This window comes from Crocodylus siamensis, chromosome 2 (assembly GCF_052110815.1).
Source record: "Crocodylus siamensis isolate JL-2025a chromosome 2, ASM5211081v1, whole genome shotgun sequence".
Taxonomy (NCBI): Eukaryota; Metazoa; Chordata; order Crocodylia; family Crocodylidae; genus Crocodylus; species Crocodylus siamensis.
This window is the reverse complement of record NC_143396.1, coordinates 88,431,332-88,449,992: the sequence shown is the minus strand read 5'-3', so window position 1 is coordinate 88,449,992 and position 18,661 is coordinate 88,431,332. Positions and strand designations below refer to the sequence as shown.

Genomic DNA, 18,661 nt, shown 5'->3' with positions numbered 1-18,661 from the left:
AGCAGTGGAGGGATTGCTGACCCCTTTTGGAGGGAATAAAGAACCTCTGGCTGGGTGGCCTTTGCCCCATGAAATGCATTTTCTGAAGAGACTGTCTTCTGTGTACTGCTTGGGACTGGGGGCTATAGTGGGTCTCCCCAAAGGCAGCAAAGCCTCTCTCTCTGGAGCAAAACTGCATGATTACTCTTTGAGTCAGAGCCATAGAGAACCAGGGAGGGTAAGGGACCAAAATGCCAGAGTTTCAAAGTGGGAAGAAGCACAGGTTTCCATCTTCCTCTAGAAGCCAAGCTTGGGCTGGCTTTGGGGGGGTCCTGTTAGAGAACAGACAAGGCTGTAGTGGTCCCAAGCAAACACAGAAGGCACTCTGTGATATAAGGTTATAGTAACGGTTGTTCATATAAAGAAAAGTATATTGAGTGTTTTGTGTCAAGAAATCAGAGACAACTAGTAAAGCAGCACTAATAGGTGCTGTCTTCTACCATCTGCATGGGGACAAGGCTTGGGGAACAGTTTCACCAGATCTTAAGAAATTGCTTCTTAGAACAGCTTGCTCCTGACCTCCAAAGAGGAGAAGGTACTCTTGACTCACCCCTAAGTAACACACTGGAATTACTTCTAGAAAAAAGTGTAACTGGGACACTAATTTCTATGGCTGGGACTTTCAGAGGTGTTCAAGTGAATAAGAAACATAAAATGCTTTGAAAGCCAACAGTGAAAAGATGGTTAATATATGAATTAGTGATCTGGAAAAAGAGGTTTGGAGAAGATTGTTTTGTTCCTTAGTGAACACATAGGCAAGGGGGGAAGAGAAACTTTTAGAAAGAAGGCATTTCTCCAAGCCAAAGGACAGAAGTTTCATCAATAGGAAGAGAAGGCATAGAAGGAGTGAGTGGAAAGTGTGGAAAATAAAATTTGCCCCCCTTAAGGATCTGAACCAAATCCACAGAAAGGGGGTAAAGGTGGATTAAGTGGAATTGCATTCAGGAATTGGTTTTCCAAAGATCTGAAACCTTTGTACTTTGTAAGAGTAAAATGTGTGTATGCGTATGTGTGTAGTGCTTAAGAAACTCCTTCCATACACCTATGCTTCCTTGCTTTATTGTTTGTTGTCTCTAAAGGCTATGACTAGGGAAATTAGAGGGCCCAGAACCAGGATGCAGGTTAAATGTTTCTAAGCAAATGGGGACTCAGAGAGGCTAAGATAGTGGTTCTCAGCTTTTCTAGACTCAAGGCACCCCTTAGAAAATGCCAGCTCTTAGCTTTCACTTTGACTATGGAAAATAAGACAGGAATTTGTCTGTTGCAAAGAACTCAGAAAGACCACAGCACATCAAAATGTTTTTGTTGCTGTGGATTCTTATGTGAAATCTTTGGCCATGTCCAGATGAACGCACCAGAGACACTTCTGCAGCATCCCATACTGCATGTTCAGCTGTTCTCCACATTGCAAGGGAGCAGTGCAGGGGGTGGGGGAGGGAGCAACCCCTGGATATCCAGGGGTCAAAAAAACCTGCTAAAAAAAAAAGCAGCAGAGTGGCACATGCACCACTCAAAACCAGAGCCTGGCTGGCTGGAGCCACGCTTCAGCTGCCAGCCAGACTCTGAGTAGCCTGATCACCACTACTGTAACCCCAGGAGGCCCCCTGGATTCCAGGTAAGGCTGCTGCCTCCCACCCCCTACCTGAGGTAACCTGCCATGTACTAGAGGGCACATGGCACAGGCATTCCCTGGGGACAACTAGCAGTGGCACAGGGTGCACCGTTGCTAGTTGTCCCAGGGCGACCAAACATGCAGGCTCGTCTGGATGCAGCCTTTGGATTTATCTTTGTGAATCATATATAGGTGTTTGGGTTTATCTTGTGAATCACATGCAGCACCCAGGTTTGGAAATCACTAGTCTAAGACTTTGTTCCAAATGTAGAGACAGCCAGACTGCAGGGTCCCACTACCCAAGAAAGCTGTCAGGTCATTGGTCTTTGCATACAGGGAGTCTGCCTGACTGACCTGCAGGTTTGTCAATGATTAGTCACTACCCAGAGCTGGAACCTTAGTAGCACATGAGATTCTACAACACAACAGTCTGGTGTCCATTAAGACAGTAAGACTGGACAAAATTTTCAGGTTACATAAGATTTAGGGTATATTAGAATTAGAGACGTCTGAAGAACTGCAGAGTAGCTTTGTACAGCTACAGAAATTAGTAGCATGATGGCAAATTAATTTTGACAAATGCTAGGTAATACACACTGAAAGAGGAATATGAACAGTTCATATTCATGAGTTATTCATGAGTTATAGCCATTATGCTCCTGGCTATAAAGCAAAAACTAACTGGCAAGAATTAAGAATCAATGTCTATAAACAAGTTGTTCCATTACTGTCTGTTAAAAATATAAAAATATATCTAATATTATGTATCTATATCTATATATATCACTTTTGAGTTTATTTTTTTCTCCCTAGTCATGATCTACTTGGTTTTTGACTAGTATAGGTAGGTATCAAATACATCAACACAGAAAGGTGCTCTTACAAATCTGCTCTCAGATTTTCTGAAGTGATGCCAGTTTTGATTTTGCACTGAAAGGTTACTTAATGGAATATTTCTTTTTCTCTGTCTGCTTATATTTTTTCTTGAAATCTTGTGTGATTTTTTTAAAAAAAAGTTTATCTCATTCTGAGACTAAACTTTCTACCCCAGATATAGAGATAAGTGGGAACTAGCAGCAGGTTACAGTGACCTCAACTGCCCTATTGAACAAAGTGATGACAGATCTACTGTAAACTTTTCACTCAGTGGGTTTTGCAAGTCACATTCAAGCTTGAAATCCAAGTTTGTAAGTTCCAACATTTTAAATAACTTTGGGCAGTGACTATACAAAGCTGAAAAAGTTTTCAAGAAATACGTATTAATAACACAACAACAACAATGCTACTACTACTACTACTAATAGGCCAACAAAAATTACTTTCTACAACAATGATGAAAAATATGCAGTTACAAAGAGATTTTCATTAATCTGTGGTTGTGGCCTCCTTGGCTGCTAGTTGATTCAGGTTTGGAATTGATGTTGATTTTCAGGGCTTCTGAATAGACATACGTGGGTATATTAAGCAATACATTTTCTAAAGAATGAAAAGTAAATTGGAAGAAGATATTCAAGATAAGGTTCTCCTTATGTAGGGATTTTTCATGTTCAGTCTTGGCCCAGGTATATCAGTCTGATAGCTCACAACTCAGTAGGTCAGGAAATGCATTATACTATTGGAAAAATAGGAGTTCTTGACTATGTAACACTATAATGATATTACTTATTTCTAGATAATGTATCTAGGATATTTGAACTTTATATACCATTGGTGTCATCATTATGCTTTAGTCCTCTTCATTTTAGCAGCTAATATCTGACAAGCTTCCAATGTTAAATTAGTGCCATCCAGAATACTAAATAAAGTGTTAGGAAACGGTAGTATCAAGTGTTTACAGTTATTGATATACTGGCCTGATCAATCTTATCAAAATCTGAGTGGTACTATTAAAGTCTGATGTTAGACTTAAACAGTGTGATGGACTAATACAAATATTTTCAAGATCATTAAAATGTTCCAAGCATTAGTCCTGGATAAGAGATCAGAAAAGATGTATTCATGTTTGAACTATCAATACTTTTTCATAAATTGGACAATACATGCAATCAACCTAAAGGAGATAATTAGATGCTTCTGCTGAAGGCCAAATTTTGCACTCATTTACATTCATATAGCCTCATTAACTTCAGCCAGGCTTCTCAGGTGCAACCGAGGAAAGAATTATACCATTAGTGTTCATAAAACTAAACCCAGGAGTTATGAATATGGGAGATGAAAGTGAACGTGTCTTGTTTGACAACCAGTGAAAGAATTATCCTTTTCCAAACATGACTGTATGTAGATATGCAACACTGCAGGCAGCTCCTCTTTTTAGGTGATTTCTACATTTTGCCATTTGTGAAATGAGCATTGTGATACTGCCAAGCTTTGGAAATCTTTTAGGAAAGCAGTGCTCATTAGAGCCATACAAGAGGCCTCCCACATCATTGGGTCTTTCATGATGAGTTTATAAATGGCTGTATAGCCCTCAATCACCCCAGTTCCTTCCATTTCACAGATAATTGTGGATAAATTGGCTTCTTCTCTGGATCAGAAGGAATGTTTTCTCCCTATCTAGACATGTTACACTAAGCAACAGATAATATTAAGTATTTTTTATTTTAAGTATGTTCTATGCTATGAAAAATATAGATCCCTAGGACGTCTCTGGCTGAATTCTAGTCATGATGTCTGGTCCAAAGGATGTGGAAGAAAGGACCAGGTTAAAATAGCATATTTATTTCATATCCTTCCATCTTCCCAGAGCTACATGCACCTCGTTCTGATATGTTTGATATATCTTATGCAAAACCATTTCCTAGTTGTTGCATGTGTATGTGTGTGTGCCCATATCAAGAATTCAGCACATTTGTGTCTATTTGCTTATTTATGAAAATGAATTTACATATGTTCAGATTTAATATTAATTAAATTGTGTTTGAATGTTAAGTGCAGTATAAATGTTATATAGGCGTTAGTGTATGCATTATATATGTATCCAGTGAACAGTCATCTCTTGCATAATATACTCATGAAATTCCATTCACTGTTAAGAAAAGTCATCAGTTAAAACGTGATAGCATATATGTTTTAGGGGAAGGGCACCAAATGATAGGTTTTCATTAGTTAATATCTATTTTTACTGTTTGTAGGTATCTTCTCGGTGCTCAGCTTGGCATCCGAATGTACTACTCTTGCGGCCGAACTCCCCAAAGTGTCCTACGTGAAGGCCTTAGATGTTTGGTTGATTGTTTGCCTCCTGTTCGGGTTTGCTTCACTGGTTGAATATGCAGTGGTTCAAGTAATGCTGAACAATCCAAAGAAAATTGAAGCTGAAAAAGCAAAAATTGCCAAGGCAGAGCAAGCAGATGGGAAAGGTGGAAATGCAGCCAAAAAAAATACAGTGAATGGAACAGGCACTCCTGTCCACATCAGCACTTTACAGGTAAGAGCTATAAAGTTATACAAGCAAGTCAGGCTCTATGTAATCCTTGTTATTTCAGAGATATATTATGTTTAATTCTGGATGATGCTTAAACTTAGATATAGCAAGGACAGTTAACTTGGTTATACCATGATCATTTATGGACAGCATTCTGAACAACTGGGCCCGAGTGACTTGGCTTCTTGTTCTCTGCTGAAAAGCTCAAGGGACTTTTTTGTTGCTGTTTCTTTTTTTTAATGTGCTAGTATAATGTCAGCTGCCGTGTTCCAGGTAAATCAATGGCCAGCATCTTGATGTCTAATTAATAACTGTCAAATTGAGTTTAATTCAGAAGACAATGATTCTAGTAAGGATTGTTGAGAATGTTCTCAAATTAGGCTAGTTTCATTATTTTACTTGAAATGCAGTGACACAGAGTATTCTGTAAAGAATATTTATTCCCAGAGATCCAGAAGTCCAGGCATTTGTATATAGGAGAAATATGTGCCTGCTTGTTACCCTTCTGCTTGTGCTGCAGGGCTCATGAAGAAATTTATTCAGTTTCCTAGTAGGATTAAAGATCATATGTGGACTGGCTTGTGCCAGAGTTTTTGATATTGGTGCTGGCTTCCTATTGCAGTAACATCATCTGTTTTTGGTAAAAGAGTTATAGACAACACAGGCCAACCCCCACCAGTCCTAAATGATATTTAATTGATGCATATTTTTCAGCAGAGACTATTTTGATGTTAATGAAGTTAACATAAGACAAGAATTTAGCTCTCAACATCCAATGACTGAACAATTTAGATATGCAAAATAAGGATATTAAGCCAGATTTGAGCCCCTGCTGTGTATCGGAATGATACAAAATGACTTTAAAGCTGCCTTGAGGAAGCATCAGAGGATCAGTTTATGGGGTATGATGACCTAGTAAGTTGGCATTCTCTAGGAAGTAAAGGAAACCTGCTGAGGTTAAAATATGGTATACTTTGCCATATTCCAGCTGGTACTACAAACTCAAGTGAACACATTCTGTCAGACCTAAGTTACAGCAACCTCTGACTGTCCTAAATTGTGCCTAGAACTAGTTCATCTCTTTCCTCAGTCAGCCCTGGACTTGGAGGAAAGGTTAAAAGTGGCACAGCAACACTTCTGCTTCTCTATTGCACTGAATTATAAACAGCTACGAATTATACCCTTGTTCTGAAGCACCTTTTCCTACAAAGCTATAATTTAGATGCAGCATTCCAGCAGAATAGTCAGTTATTTTTATTCTTTTTGTCAAAATATGTATACAGTTGTATCAGTGACAAGATTGTCACTTGACAATAATGTAACAATGCTGCCAACAAAGACAGAGGTATGTGATGGTCTATGCTAATAATTTATTCCTTTGGTTACATAAACCTTACTAGCTACACACAGTCCTTTTAATTGCCCAAAATACATGGAGTAACACAATTAGGATTTTTTTAATGATCATTTTTTAATTTCCTCTAAACTATCAGTATTCAACACAGGATTCTTAAAAGAATACATATAACCATGTGTTTTAGGGGTCTAAATAAATGTAAGACATTTCAGAGAAAGCCTTCCCGTTCCCACAATAGAATAATTGATGACCTGAAGGTTTATGCTGTAGTCTTGGATTTCCCCTCCAAAATCTGTATAAAACTGTTCTACATATCCTGCATTATGGAAACCTGAGAATGGCATTGCACGTTTGAGACTGGACTGTTTTACTAGTGTATCCCCTGGCCTGTGAAGGACTTTTACCCACAAACACCTTTATTCTATTGCTGGGAATACTATGTTCTGGATACAGTGCTACACTTGTGGCTTCTGCTGGTCAGAAAACAGGTGCACGTAAAACACTGCTTTTGCTAAGAAATTTTAGAAGTACCTCCAAATTATACAAGAATCTTCACTTATTGTCAGATAGTCTTCTTTGTGGTTATTAATGCCCTAGGTCCAGTGTTCTTTGATCTAACGTGTAGGAACTGGATTTATGACCCAGACCCTTTAAAAACAGATGTTTGGGGACTGATAATCCCTGGAAAGAGCACCATAGTGAGCTAGGAAAAGAGGCCAGCTGACTGAGCCACATGACTCTTGGCTAGGAAGATACAGAGGGATTCTATCAGCTCATTCTAGGGGACTGGAGAGTCAAATGCATGCGAATGGTAGAGAGAGGAGGTCATAATAAATGCATGTGTAAATACTCTTTATGTCCAAATGAAACACCTCCTTGTGTTGTGATTGTTAATAGACTCTGAGATAAATCCACATGTTATGTGGTTGAGAAATGAAGAAAGGCTGAGCGGAGAGGAATCATCAAAGATGGCAGATAATATGGCCTATGTTTTAAAATAATATAAAATTAACTTATTATCCCATTTAAAGAGGGAAATGAATGTATTCCATTTAAACATATATGTCTACAAAATTGCAGAATTCAGCACCACATGCCATGTCTAGGAAAGTTATTAATTTCTCACAGATCATGCTAACACTTAATAGACAGCCTGGAACTCCTACTGTAATCTACCTGGCAACAAATTACCCTCTCGCTCCCTCTAGTGGTTCATTATATTATCACTGGCATCTTTAATCTTGATACAAGAAGTGCTTGAGCCACATCATCCTGTGTGTGCAGAAGAACACAATAATAGGAACCAGCCAAAGTATGCCAAACCATTTGCCTGTAAAAGACAGGTATGTAGCCACATAGTAATTAGCTGAGCAAAGACTGTTCTCATTTTTATGCATGCGAATATTCTATTTATATTAAATGAAACAACCTTTCTCTGAGGTTCTGGGCACCCTTGAAATCTTTGAATATTCAGACCCAAACAATACTCTGTCCTACACAGAAATAGTAGTCTGTGGCATGCCTTTCTAGCCTGAGAATCCTGAGTACAGGAAGCAGCTATGCAGCAAGCTCCGAAGTCAAATAAATTGATGCTGCTTAGTGCTTATAGTGGAGGAAGAAAGCTAATTCCAAAGACAGGTGAGCTCCAACAACATTGCCCTCCAAAGACAGGAGAGCTCTACCTAATTCCAAAGACAGGAGAACTCTATCAGCTCTACCAGCATGCCATTGCATGGATACACTTCAGATGCTTGGGTTCACAGGTAAATTAGCAATGCCTTGTAATCAGTGCTGTTAAATGAAGCTAATAGATTTATTAAAAAGTTACCATGGGCACCCATATGCTTGAAAACAAGAAAACATGATAAATGCTAATATAGTTTTTGCCAGTACAGAAAGTTCTACAACCTAAATCTACAAAGAAGAAGTGATTATAAAAATATTCTTTTCCACCTTTACTTCACCAGCAAGTCTCTCTTGTTCTAAGTGTAAGAAAAAACAGTGGTAATCTTAGATGCAGTATTGTGGTAACTGTGTGAATTTGAACATTTTGCTGAGAGTCAACTTAGGAAGGTTCCCCCCACCGCCACCCTCCTGAACGGCATTATAAGATTTAAAAAATAAGGAAAAGCAGAACTGTTTGTGAGACGAGTCAGTTTTCCCTTGCTGCCAGTGGCGCTGTGATTTTTAGAGCGAGATTACATTGTTAACTTGAGTAAATCCTCCTGGATTTGAAGTCACATTTTCATCATGCCCATCTATAGAAGCCGTCCCACATGTATAATATGCTGATGACTGAGCTGAACATTTGGTAAAAGAATAATGACTATGGCAGATGATGAATGGCTCTCTGAAGGTGATGATAACAACCCAAAACCAGTCATTCTTAACGAGAAATACTCGTATTTCTTGGTTATCATGTCAGAACAGTGCCTACATCTGATACCTATTATTTTCATCTGTACTGATTTATAATATATCAGACCTTTAGTGATCATTCATCTGATCCTTCTGTAGTGGTTTTTCCCTTCACCTATGTGTGTGCTTCCCACTCAGAGATTTGTCTTCCAGAATCATCAGGTGCACATTTTTTATTTGTGATATGGAAGTACAGAGCTGGTTAGCTGTACCTTTTACTGACTTCAAATCAAAGCAGGCCATGAGTGCCTTGGGTTCTTCACATTGTATCTTTTGTGACATTACTCTTGGTACAGTCACATACTGTGTGGGAGGAAGAAACACTGTTACCATGGGGAACTTTAGTCTGTAAAATACATGTTGGAGGTCTCATGCTGTGTGTACTAAAATGTCCTTGAGATCGCTAGAAATTATACTTATCAAATGTTCTATGTCAGAAACCATTGTATTGTGCATGGCAGATTTTAATCATCTTGAGAGACAATAGATAAATAGGAATTGAGTACAGAATTAAAAGTGGTGGTTAGATAAAAGCAACTGTGACTTGGTTATATTTGTTATGTGCAAATAGAGTGAAAGTCCCTGCAAAATATATATTCAATACTGGACAAGGGCAAATTTCACAAATCTGAAAACAATTGTAAACAAAATCAGCTGAAAGGAGAATTTTAAATGAATGAAAAAATGTGAAAGATCATTGGGATCTGTTTAAGAATATCTTAATAGATGCACAAAAAGGCATAATCAAGAAATAAACTTTCAGTGGATTGGGGGAAAGGGGAACAAAAGAAACAAAAAAATCCAACAGCCTGAACAGCCAAGGACTGACTTAGGAAGATTAAGTAGCAGTAAACAATTGACAGAAATGAATATAATATTGATTCTATTAATTATAGAAAAGTAATATTGAGAACAAAAGACTTGCATATTTAAGAACAATGCAAAGGCCAAAAGGGACCCTCTCAATAGGTATTAATGGTATCAAATTTGTTGCTAGAGGGAAATGGTAGAATTGCCATTAATAGGGCAGAACTGGTCAATAAATATTTCCATTTTGTATTTAGGGAAATATCCAGATGATGTGTTCTTATTGTATGATGATATTATTTCCATTCCTACCCTAGCTAATAAGCTATTAAAGTCAAACCGTTTTAAATCATCATGTCTGGTTAGGTTGTATCCAGGATTTTTAAAAGAGCTGGCCCAGGAGCCCTGTGAACCATTAATGTTGATATTTAATAAGTCTTGGAAAATTGGGGAAGTTCCAGATGACTTCAATAAAGCTAATGTGCCCATTTCTTAAACAACGTAAATAGGATGACCTGAGTAATTACAGGCCTGACATCAATGTAAGCAAAATAAAAGAATGGCTGATATGGGACTTAATTAAAAAGAAGGATAATACAATTAAAATCAATGAACATAGCTTTATGTAAAATAGATATCCTCTCATTTTCTCCATAGATTTCTATGACATGGTAAGTTTGATAAAGATAATAGTGCTGTGGTAGTATACTGATTTCTGAAAATCATTTGACGTGGTTCCATGCAGCATTTTGGTTAAGTAGTTAGAAGTTAAGAAACTGGAAACTCAAGATGGTTTAGATGTGATCTCATCTCAGTCTGTAAGTACCTATATAGGGAATAGAAATTTGATAACAGAAGGCAGTTTCATTAGCAGCGAAAGGTATAATGAACTTTAACAGCAAATTGAAGCTAGGCAAATCCAGAATGGAAATAAAGTGCAAATTTTTAACAGCCAGGTTGAACAATTATTGGACTCACTTACCAATAATGGAGAATGGTTGTGGAGAATTTTGCATCAGTAGAGACTTTTAAAGCAAGCTTTAATGTTTGTCTAAAATATATGCTCTAATTTAACTACAGCTGGTGGACCTGAAGCAGCGTGGAAGTAGCATGGCTTGTATAATACAGGAGGTCAGACTAGATGATTACAGTGGTTTCATTCTGGGTAAAAAATATATAAGTCTTTTCTTCAAAACTTCTGAGTTCTGAGTTTAGGCCCTATGTGTGATTTATTAAGATCCTGGATGGAGAAAATATAATATAAGTATATAAGCCAAGGTATATATGTTTTAGTAAGAAGGTATTGATGTGCAAGGACTGGAAGTTGTCACAGAATCAGAGTCATAGAGAAGAAGGGCTGGAAGGGAGCTCCAGAGGTCATCTGATCCAACCACCTGCCTGAGGCAGGATCATCCCTATCCAACCATCCCATACAAACCATAATCTAAACTCTACCTAAAACTATGGTCAACTCTGACCCAACATAGAGCTTTAAATCTTTAAAACTTACTTTCTTTGTAAATCTTCAGTGTAACGGTCTAAATATCAAGCCCTTCGTAGCAGTTGACTTTCTAAAGAAAATATCCTCTGTCTTTTGATAAATTTACAGGAGTATTATATGAATCCCAGATTTTCCAGGTATGGGGGAAGGGAGTGATACAAAAGGCAAATGAGCATTTTTTAAAATGTACAAAGTCACCTCATTACCAGAAAATTGTAGGTATACTGGAGGGAATTTAGAGAAGAGCAACAAAAATACTTGGAAGTGGAAAGATTTATGAGAAAGGATTAAAAGCCTGGCTAAGCAATAGCTAAATGAGAAAATGGAAACAGTGCAAACCCCCTGGGAAAGAGCAATAATTAAAAGTGGTACAAGAAGTATAATTAGGAATAATATGATAAAATCACAAGGGGAAAATTTAGCCTGAGTATCAGACAAGAACTTCCTAAAAATGAGATTTGTTATAGTATGGAAAGGTCTCCAAAGCAGAGTAGTGCAAGTCCTAGAAGGTGGTAGAGTAGTTAGAACTAGACAAGACAAAGTTATGCTCTGTTATTGTGGTGAACAATTGTACATTTGTTGGGACTAGATGACTTAATAATTTCTCCCAACTCCTTTGATTGCATGAGAATTGTTTTAAAAATGTGCTCAATGTGATGTTAATTTTTAATCTTGACAGTTCCACTGGTTTTGTTTTTATATTTTTTTATATTATTTTCTGGTGGCACCTGTGTGTGCAAGGTACTGTGCACACACATAAGAGAGCTTAGTTGTCAGCCCCCTAAGTACATGATGTGTTCTGACATGCAGGAATCTGTGGTATATCTGTTAATCAAACCTGAGTGTCTTTGATTATGTAGAATAGGAGTCAGACACTGTACAGTGTACATAGATTAATAATTACTGAAGAGAAATATATCCTAGATATTTTTAGCTAAAATATTTAAATTGCAAGCTAAGTTACACTCCAATCATGGGAATCATTACTCTTGCCATCTACATCTCCCAATGCAGATGCAATTAGATAGGTTTATAGGTTGTAGGCCTGGGAGAGACCTCCTGGATAAAGGACTCTACTATTGGAGGAAACCACAACATATAATCCTCTTCATAAATAAATCAAGCATGATCTTAGGTAGGGAGTTTGACCTGACTGTTCTGAGTAGAGGATTGTTCCAGACTGTTCAGAAACCAATTGCAAGATAAAAAAAGAGAAAGAGGGGGGAAAAAAGGCTATATAATTATGGAAGGAAAATGTCCAAAGTTTAAAAAATAACCCTTCATTTTGTTGGGTATTTTGCATATCAGCTTTGGCAGATTCTATCTTCAAATGCTCTGGTTTTATCAAAAATCAAAGTTTGACACATATGGAAACGAATGAGAAACTTACAGTGAAGTGGAACATGGGCTGACTTCTTCCTTCTCCTCCCATCCCCCCCTGAAATCACCCTGATCAATAAAAAAAAAGGGGGAGGGAATCACCCAACTCACCCAAATAGTATATACCATATGTTTCCTAAACCCAGCTTTATTTTTATCTGGTGTCAGCTTTCAAAATGTTTGTCAATAGATCAAGAAAATCCAATGCTGAACTTACTTCTCTTCTTTTTCCCCTTACTTTTGCTCCAAATATTCTAAAATTAAATGAATCATTGGGAGAGATCAAAGTACAATTAGATGTCCAGCTCAAATTGTTGCGTACCAGTGATCTCCAAATTTCTTCAAATTGCCTACAGTTTCACCCTTTCAGATGTTTGTTTTATCTAAAATATGCCTAAGGAAACCCCCCTGGTAACCATTTATTTCAAAACTTTAGTCCATGAATGATGGTTAAGTGTCATTCCTTGTCCTTTTATGGGATAGCAGAATAGACAAGTCTGTGATTGAAATAGAATCATAGAAAATTAGTGTTGGACGGGACCACAGGAAGCCATCTAGTCCAAACTCATGCTCAAAGCAGGACCATCCCCAAGTAAATCATCCCAGCCAAACCTTTGTCTAGCTAGGTTTTAAAACCTGCAAGATGGAGCTTCCACAACCTCTCTGGGTAACCTGTTCCAGTGCTTTACTACCCTCCTAGTGAGAAAATTCTTCCTAATATCTAACCTAAACTTCTCTTGCTTTGACTTGAAACCGTTGCTCCTTGCTGTGTCATCTGCCACCACTGAGAACAGTCTAGCTCTACCCTCTTTTGAACCACTCTTCAGGTAGCTGAAGGCTGCTATTAAGTCCCCTCTCAGTCTCCTCTGCTCTGGACTAAATAAGCCCAGTTCCCTGAGCCTCTTCTCATAAGTCATGTCCCCCAGCCCCTTCACTATTTTTGTTGCCCTCTGCTAGACTCGCTCCAATTTGTCCACATTCTTTCTGTAGTGGAGGGCCCAAAACTGAACACAGTACTCCAGGTGTGTCCTCACCAGTACTGAATAGAGGGGAATCATCATTACCCTTGACCTGCTGGCAACAGTAGGTCACTTCCTTACCAATGCAGCCCAGTATGCTGTTACCCTTCTTGGCAACAAGAACACAATGCTGGCTCATATTCAGCTTATTGTCCACTGTAACCTCCAGGTCATTTTCTGCAGAGCTGCTGCCCAGCCAGTCAGTCCCCAGCCTGTACCAGTGTATGGGATTGTTCCATCCTAAGTGCAGGACTTTGCACTTGTCCTTGTTGAACCTTAGGAGATTTCTTTTGGCCCAATCCTCCAACTTGTCTAGGTCACTCTGACTCCTAGCCTTACCCTCCAGCATATCTGCTACTCCCTCCAGCTTGGTGTCAGCTGCAGACTTACTGAGGGTGCACTCTAGGCCATCTTCCAGGTCATAGATGAAGGAAGATATTGAACAAAACTGGCTCCAGGACTGACTCCTGGAGCACTCCACTTGACACCAGCTGCCAACCAGACACTGATTACTACTTTCTGAGCCCAATGCTCTAGCAGTTTTCTATACCTCTTAGAGTCCAGCCCATACTTCCTTAAAATTTCCTCATACCCTTCTTTCCTGGCTGAGACTCTGGGGCTACATCCAGACTTGAACTCATAATCTACTCACCAGGAGTTCAGCACACAAACCCATAAACTAGACAACAAGACTGTAATTCCTGCAGCTCCCAGGGCTGGTTCTAAAGGCTCACACCAGCCCTTTAACTCATACCATTAGGCTTCTCAGGTCATTTCGTAGGGCTCTGTAATACTTCTCCTATAACATGACTCCCAGGAATGGTGGAGCACTAGACAGAGCTAGGAGAAAGACAGGAATTCAGTCTTTCAGGAGACTGAAATCCTCAAGTGCGAACCCCTAGTAAGCAGACCTAGCAAAGTGGTATAGCACTTCTGTGAACTGTCTTTATAAAGACACCATGGATTGTTAATACAAAGAGGATGCTGTCCCACATTTTCAGGGGGTCCATCTAAGACAGAAGCTATGTCTGTTAATTGTCTGATGTAGAATACCTAGGGTCTTTTGTATAAAGTACTAGAGTGTTTAGAGTTACTCTGGATTGGAGCTTCTGGGCATAATGTAAGTATTAAATAATATCCATTGGGTAAAATTATTGAGCTCTGAATCCGCTGAGGAAAATATTTTTTTCTCTTTCTGTAGCCTTAAAATGGAGCAATCTAACTATAGCTACTTCCACAGCATGAGACATCTTGTACATGCAAAATTATACAATTATGAATGTTTAGATTAGTTTATATGATTGACTGATCATCCTTAAGTACTTTTTAATGCAACCATTCAGCAAATTACACTAATGTATGAAATACCCATTAACAAGTAATTTCTTATAGGTTTGTTTGCTATTTTCTCTAACAGCTGCATTATGTTTGTGAATACTGGTGAGTAGATCATGATTTTCCAAACTCTTTATTTCATAGGTTGGTGAGACCAGATGCAAAAAAGTTTGCACTTCGAAATCTGATCTGAGATCCAATGATTTCAGCATCGTTGGAAGTTTGCCAAGGGATTTTGAATTATCAAACTATGATTGTTATGGAAAGCCCATTGAAGTCAACAATGGGCTTGGGAAATCTCAAGCCAAGAACAACAAGAAACCTCCCCCTCCCAAACCCGTCATTCCATCAGCAGCAAAACGAATTGATCTTTATGCAAGAGCACTGTTTCCTTTCTGCTTCCTGTTCTTCAATGTCATATACTGGTCTATATATTTATGATAAATCTTTAATTTTTTTCATTTGTGTAATATATATCCCATTTCATTACTCCCTTTCCTAGTCATGAAGGCCACTCTGTGAAATTATTTGCATTTGCAAAACAATATATTGCATTTTAGATGCCATGTGATTGTACTGAAAATATGGCATCTTAACTTTGAATGACAGCATGACACTGCAATGTCTGTGCTCTGCCCAATGGTTGTATATAACTGTACAGCATACATCCTGCTTTAGGAATATATGAAAGGCAATGCATTCATTATAAAGCCAGATAATTCTCTTCAGTTATTAGTACCATACAAAGATTTAAAGTGTTTCTGATAATGAAATTGATGTGCACGTTGAGTATTATTAAAATCAGTATTATAATATATGTAGTATTTAAGAGCTCTTCTCATGACTTTCGGAAAAAAAACCCAAAAACATCTTGTTCCTGTATAATTTTAGATGGCACCGTTGAAGAACAAACTAAGTTGTAATTCATATTATTTAAAGTTTGTAAGTGGAGGAAGTATTGATAAAGCTGATCTCTTCTGTGTGGAAAAATAAAGAACAGAGAATGACTAGTTTTGTAAAATCAGCTCATTTAGAAAAAAAATGCTGCATCCTTCAAGCTAGCATACTTCAAAGACGTGAAATTATGGTGGTAATAAATATTGGGCCAAATTTTGGCAGCCATCACCACAGGCACAAGTTAGAAAACCTGTAGACAGAGAGGAAATGTAAGGTAGGGTCTTTCCTGTTTCTATATGATGCCAAACAAATCTATAAACAGGTTGGTCTCCAGGCTGTAGGCCACAGGAGGTTTGGGGAAATATCATAGGATAGGGCCTAAAATTTCAGGGTGCACTGTGTATTTTCACATGTTCTCTTGCTCAGTTGAAGAAACATTTCCATGCCTGTGGTATAGAAGAATCATAATTTATTTTTCATCTGATCTGGTGTGTCTGTGTTTGCAGACACTGAAGTTCAAAACTCTTGAGTTTAAATGAACCAGTTGTTTCCATAGTTGATTCTCACCTTGACTCATACTCAAGGTTTGCATTTGCATTTGGCCAAGCTTGTGCATGTTAGCACAGCTGACCAAAAAATATGATCTAAGAGTCATAATGAAGGGGAAAATTGTTTGAAGGACAAAGAGACTGAAGCCCATAAAAAAAGTCAAGATTTCCTGTCTGGAGGCCAAAGAGGTAGTTGTAATGTCTGCCTTCACCAGCCCATTTATACTGCTGCTTCCTTTTGGAAACAAAATCCTATCTGTAATAAGGGTGTGATAGACTGGAGGTCTGGTGAGAGACTGCCTTTGCTTCCTAGACCCAGTCACTTGACATGGTTAGGATTATAAAAATATAATAGTCAAATATGTAGTGTAAGGATCAGTACCCATGGATTTCTGTGGCCACTACGACCCTGCCCTTTGTGAGGCGATAGCAGAGACCATGACAGGTGTCATATTTGTGCCAGGAGGAATGCCCTTCTTCCAACACAAAAAGAGTGTACAGCTGTTCAAGTTTCTTTGTGGAAGATAATGGGCTCTTCCATGAAAGCATGAGAGCACTTCCCACCCTCTGTCAGGGATCCAGGGCCCCAGGTTGCCCAGAGTGATGAGGAGGCAGCTACAGGCTGGAATACCTATATGCTCCCCCGTCTCTCCAGGTTTTCCAGCCCTGCAAATTTCCCAGATTTGCTCTCCCTACCCAGAGTAGCTGCCTTCACATAATACACAGGGACTTTCCTAAGGTCAGAGTACTGTTTCATCAGGTTGAGACAAACACATTTCATTTTATGTAACGAGGGTATGGTTGTTAGTCAAAATATTAAATGGAGACAGCTCCCACTACTGAGTGCCATACAAAAATTAATCTGTGATCAATCTTCTGTACAAGATAAAAACAGGAATTTGAGGGGGGGGGGCGGAAATAACTGGATATTCAAACTAAATCTATGGCAGTCCCTTTTCAAAGAGAAACAAGTCAAATAACCTTTGTTGAGACAAATGTCTTTTTCATGCGGGACGTGTCTGAAACCTGTGGGACAGTCTGGACCATGGGAGAAATCTCACATGGCATCTTGTAATTTGGAATGCAGTTTTTGTCCCAAATTTCAGTTTGATCTGGAGCCTAGATACTGCACAGAAAGAGCAAAAAGAAAGTTCACAAATTCTTCATTTGGCCTTCCATGCACACGCACACACAGTGTGTGCCAGTGGTGATAGCTGCTTGCGCACGCACACACGCAAGCTCTTCCAGTTTCAAATCAAAGGTTTACTCTTCTGATGAGAAATTCACTTGGTGTCTACTTGAGACCTATACACTGTCTGAGCACACAAAAATTAAATTATTTTGGATAGTCTTAGGTCTTCTGTCAAACGTTCTGATTGATTGTTCTTAAATTACAAATCACAATACATATAGTGGATTATTGGTAATTTTTGCAGCAACAATCTATAAAAGGTCTAAAAAGTTCTGTCATTAAGGATATGGGTGTTCAATTATCCTCTGTCTCCCTTGTCTGCAGTTTTCAAGGGTCTGTTTACATAGGCAACCAGAATTTAGCTTCAAAGGGCAAGCCAAATATTGCTGGACACTTTGGCACTTAAAACCTTGATGTGGGGGGGGAGTTAGCATTTTTAAGGGTCCATTTCAAGGTTCCATTTTTAATTTACTTGTTTTTGTCCATTGAGACTATTTTAGGAATTGCTAGTATAAACCTAAAGGGTCAATGAAAAAGAATCATAAGAGAAAATGGAAGGGGGGGATAACTTTTGTACATATACTCAGAGCAATATATTTATATATATTATTTTTCTCATTCTCGTCCTTTTTTCTTAAGTTTCTGGAGGGCAAGCAAATAATTACCCAGAGTTGGAAATTATATGCCTTTTGAAGGATAATTTGCTTGTTAGCACTCTAATAAGATGACTTATCTGTAATTAATGTCCACATTTTATCTGTATAATCTCAATTATAGATTTTATTGTTAAATGAATCTCTGTTCTGTCTCGCTTTTCTGCTTACTTGATGGCCTCTGTGTTTATCATAAACCATTTAATCAATAGTACTTTTCAACTCCACCAACACAAGACAATGGGAAAGGTATATTCATTATTATGGCAAATGCTTTATTTTCATGATTATACAAAACCAAAGGACTGGAATACAGGATAGCATCTCATTCTGAATACACACATTTCCCAGTAATATCTTTATGAAGGCTAAAATAATAATTACCTTGTACTTTGACAGCAGAAGTATATCAAACTTAACAATGTATTATTATTTCAGAATTCCTTCAGTTACCTCAATGAGTAATAATTGATTTAATTCAT

General features: G+C 38.2%; 1 protein-coding gene across 2 annotated transcripts in view; it reads left to right on the top strand.

The window, feature by feature from the left end:
* The window catches only part of GLRB (glycine receptor beta), a 69,041-nt gene extending 50,726 nt beyond the window's left edge, over positions 1-18,315 (top strand). For both annotated transcript variants that reach the window (XM_090036307.1, XM_090036305.1), the window contains 2 exons: positions 4,783-5,075; positions 15,034-18,315. In XM_090036307.1, coding sequence (XP_089892433.1) covers positions 4,783-5,075; positions 15,034-15,330 — 590 coding nt within the window. In that variant the 3' untranslated portion in view covers positions 15,331-18,315. The remainder of the gene's footprint in view (positions 1-4,782; positions 5,076-15,033) is intronic.
* The last annotated feature ends 346 nt before the right edge of the window (positions 18,316-18,661 follow it).